At 41.6% G+C, this 3,576-nt stretch overlaps 1 protein-coding gene across 1 annotated transcript in view; it reads left to right on the forward strand.

The window, feature by feature from the left end:
• Positions 1–403, forward strand: part of LOC119426797 (cadherin-10-like) — a 54,475-nt gene extending 54,072 nt beyond the window's left edge. The window contains exons 7-8 of the mRNA XM_037694378.1: positions 145–208; positions 297–403. Of these exons, the coding sequence (XP_037550306.1) occupies positions 145–208; positions 297–403 (171 nt within the window). The remainder of the gene's footprint in view (positions 1–144; positions 209–296) is intronic.
• The last annotated feature ends 3,173 nt before the right edge of the window (positions 404–3,576 follow it).

Raw genomic sequence — 3,576 nt, forward strand, 5'->3', positions numbered from 1 at the left:
GCCATTTGCAATAACTCAAATTCGAGGAGCAACTGGACTTATTTTAAAGATTTTAAAAACAATAATGACAACACTGGTCTAATGCTGAAGTGAAGCTGAAGTGCAGGCGTTTTTTTGTGCTTGGTGGCTGACGATAAAATTCAGAACAAGCTAGATGGAGCTCCACCAATCTTTTCCACCGGAGCCTTGGAGCCTCCTCAGGGTGCAGGTGCAGGGTGTCATCTCCCTGGCTCCGAGCTCCGCCGGTTACCATGGAAGATCATCCGTGCTTCTGACTGGCCTTGTGTGCTCTGCAGGCTCCGAGCTCCGCCGGTTACCACGGAAGATCATCCGTGCTTCTGACCCGAAAGAAGCATGCGAGGCCGGGGTCCGGGCCACGGCCTCGCATGCTCATGAGGCCTAACCCTGCAGATGGACGGACCGGGACGTGTCTGGGATGGAGGGTGGAAACGATTTTTAAAAACATTTTATGTATTTATACAAGTTTTTTTTAAGTTTTTTACAGTGAAGATAAAAGAAAGAAAGAAACGATGTCGGCTTTATCATAAAATCCTGTTTTCACTTTAATGACTATTAAATAATCTGTTAAAGTTAACTCAGCTGAAAAAAATCATAAAAAGACACAAAATAATTGAATCTCTCAGGAATATTTCCCTCTAACATGTTGAAAGAAGAGATGCAGCCTTTAGTTCCACTTTTTATAACCCACAGATGTACAAATCACAAAACAAGAATTAAACTTTAAAGCAAAACTAAAATAAAAAATATAGATCTGTATACAAGAAACAAAACCACACATCTAAACTGAACAATAAAAGTAGACACAATGAGTGCAAATACATCAAACGATGAAGAAAATCTAAAACATTTTAAATATAGATGTTTTTGTAGAATCTGGTTCATCAGAGATTTAATGGTGAACTAACGTTCATTAAAAGTCCATTAACAAGTATAATGTTGTATTTATATATATACAGAAACCTGTTTCAGGGTCTTACCACCAGCATTACTGCCACCAGCTGATAAGGCGCCTGACGTCAATTTGAACCCCGTCCACTAGAACCGGTACTGAAAGTATGGAAACACAACGTAACGTACCGAGCTGAGTCGAACCGTGCTGTCCCAGTACTGAAGGTACTAATGGAAAAGGGGCATTAGAAATGCAGCTGCCAGGAAAGGACAAAGCGGAAGGCCATCAAGGCCTCTAAATGCATGTGGATGCAGTTTGAGAAGACATGGAGGGAGTTGGAGTGAGGACAGAGTGAGAAGGAGGAGGATGACTCGCTGTGATGACCCCTGAAGAGGGGAAAGTCCAAATAAAAAAACAAGAACAAGAAGAAGAAGATATCTAGTTTTGCTATAATATGACACTTCAGTGTATCAAAGCAAGAATATGAGATTAGCACATTAGCTTTTATTCCCAGTGTTTAGATGTTTATTTGTTCCACAGCTTGGATGAAGATTATGTTGTTTGGGACAGAAACTTGATGTTTTTAGTGAGCAAAGAAATAAGAACAGTTAGGAGCTCCATTAGACCCACTTCACATTGGACAGTGACCCCACTACGATGTTAAAAAGAATATTCCAGAACATGGGTGGTCTTTGCAGGGTGTTAGCGAGGTCTACAGACGTGTGTTAGGAACACAGCAGGCTCCCTATTAGGTTTGATAGAGCGTGATAGATTCACACAGTCTAGTAGAAAGTGCATGTTGTGGAGACCCAGCAGGGTCATCATCCAGTGTGAAGTGACCCTTAGGTCTGGCATCGCCAAACTTTTACAATCTGATTTTGTTAGCTTTCCTCGGTTTTTCTGTTTAGTCTCTTTGAGTGTTTGTTTCAATGAGTTTCTCCTTTTAGTTTCATCTTGGTTCAATAAAATTCAGCTCAGTGAGCTTTCAGTCTAAAGAGAACCATCTAAAACTTTTCGCTCCTTCTTCTCGACAAACTCCTCAGTTAGTTTGGATGCATGTTTAGGGTTGACGAACAACAATCCAACAGTTTGACGGCATTTATCTTTAAATGTTTCTGTGGACTTCTATAAAAATAAATGAAAGAAAATCAATGAGCCAATCTTAAAAGCAGAGCCTTTCTTTTTCCACACATCAGCCTTTCCATCAGTTTGTTAAAGGTTAATCCATAAAAGCTTGTCCCAGAACTTATGAGCCAAAAGACAGTGACGCCTTTACTGCCAGTGGCTAAAAATGTCAAAACAGCATTCTGTATGCTGGAATGTGAACAAGTTAAATAAACATCACTAAGTGTGGGTGTGTGTGTGGGTGGGTGGGGTTGGTGGTGCTTTCTCAGGTAAAAAATATAAATATAGCACAAACAGTAAGGAAATATGTGTTTGGTGACTTTTCCTTGGTTGTAATAATGCCTCTTACTAATCGATCATATCATTGGAATGCCTGTTTATTTCCCCTAAAATGGTGCCACATGCATTTGTGGGTTGAGCAGCGGAGTTGAGTATGTGGTATCTGGGATGTGACCATGAAAACTTGCCAAAGTATCTCTACTGTTATCAAACAGCTACTGATTCTTGTTTTGAGCTTCTGGTACCCCAGGTGCTAAAATAAGGTGCCTGATTCTCAGCATCTCTCAGCAGCAAGTGGCAATTCCACATCTCTAGTCTGGAGACATACTCTGTCGTCCAAGATGAGAGCACTCTTATACCAGAATTAATTATAAACTACCTCCAGAATTTGGGAAGTAACCTTCCCAGCAGTCCTGACCTGAAACTCAAACATTTATGTGCCAAAAGCAGGTTGAAGAATGGGACCGTATCCCACAGAAATCCATCCAGCCATTTTCTTCCACTTATCCGGGGGTAGCAACTTAAGTAGGGAGGCCCAGACTTCCCTCTCCCCAGCCACTTGGGCCAGCTCCTCCGGGGGAATCCCAAGACGTTCCCAGGCCAGCCGAGAAACATAGTCCCTCAGCGCTTCCCACAGAAATGTGTGTCCAAAATTGGTGAATAAAGGTTGTGGTGCCAGATTGTTGTGGCTGTGTATGGTTCTTCCACATGCTACTATGTGGGTTACTCTTGCTGTGCAAGAGTTGGCGGTTTGATTCCACCAGCAGTCACATGCTGAAGTGTTCCCAGGCAAGACACTGAACCCCTCATTGCCTCCAATGCGTGTCGCATCCGTGTATTCAGGTCTCTCTTGTAAATGAGTCCTTGTGGCTCAGTGGGACTAACCTGTATCAATAAAGCCTGAATGAATGAATGAGATAAAGCATTGATTATTCTTTGGATAGATCTAGTATAGAGCTGTATGAATGGGTAAACGAGGGCACAGATTGTACTGTAAAGCGCTTTGAGTATCTGGATAAGACAGGTGCTATATAAGTACAGTCCATTTACTGTGGTCCCGTTTGATAAATGAATACATTACTCATTTGCCCATATGTCTTATTTATCAGATCTTCATCGTCCAATCCAAAGTATTTATAGCAGAATGAGCATTTTGGCATAGACACTGAAGATTTGGCAAGTTTTTCATGGGCACAACTCATATTCAGCTCTGCTGATAAACCCATGAATACATTTTCCTGACAAATGTGGAACTATTAAAG

Source organism: Nematolebias whitei, chromosome 20 (genome assembly GCF_014905685.2).
Source record: "Nematolebias whitei isolate Nwh7 chromosome 20, NemWhi1, whole genome shotgun sequence".
NCBI classification, from domain to species: Eukaryota; Metazoa; Chordata; class Actinopteri; order Cyprinodontiformes; family Rivulidae; genus Nematolebias; species Nematolebias whitei.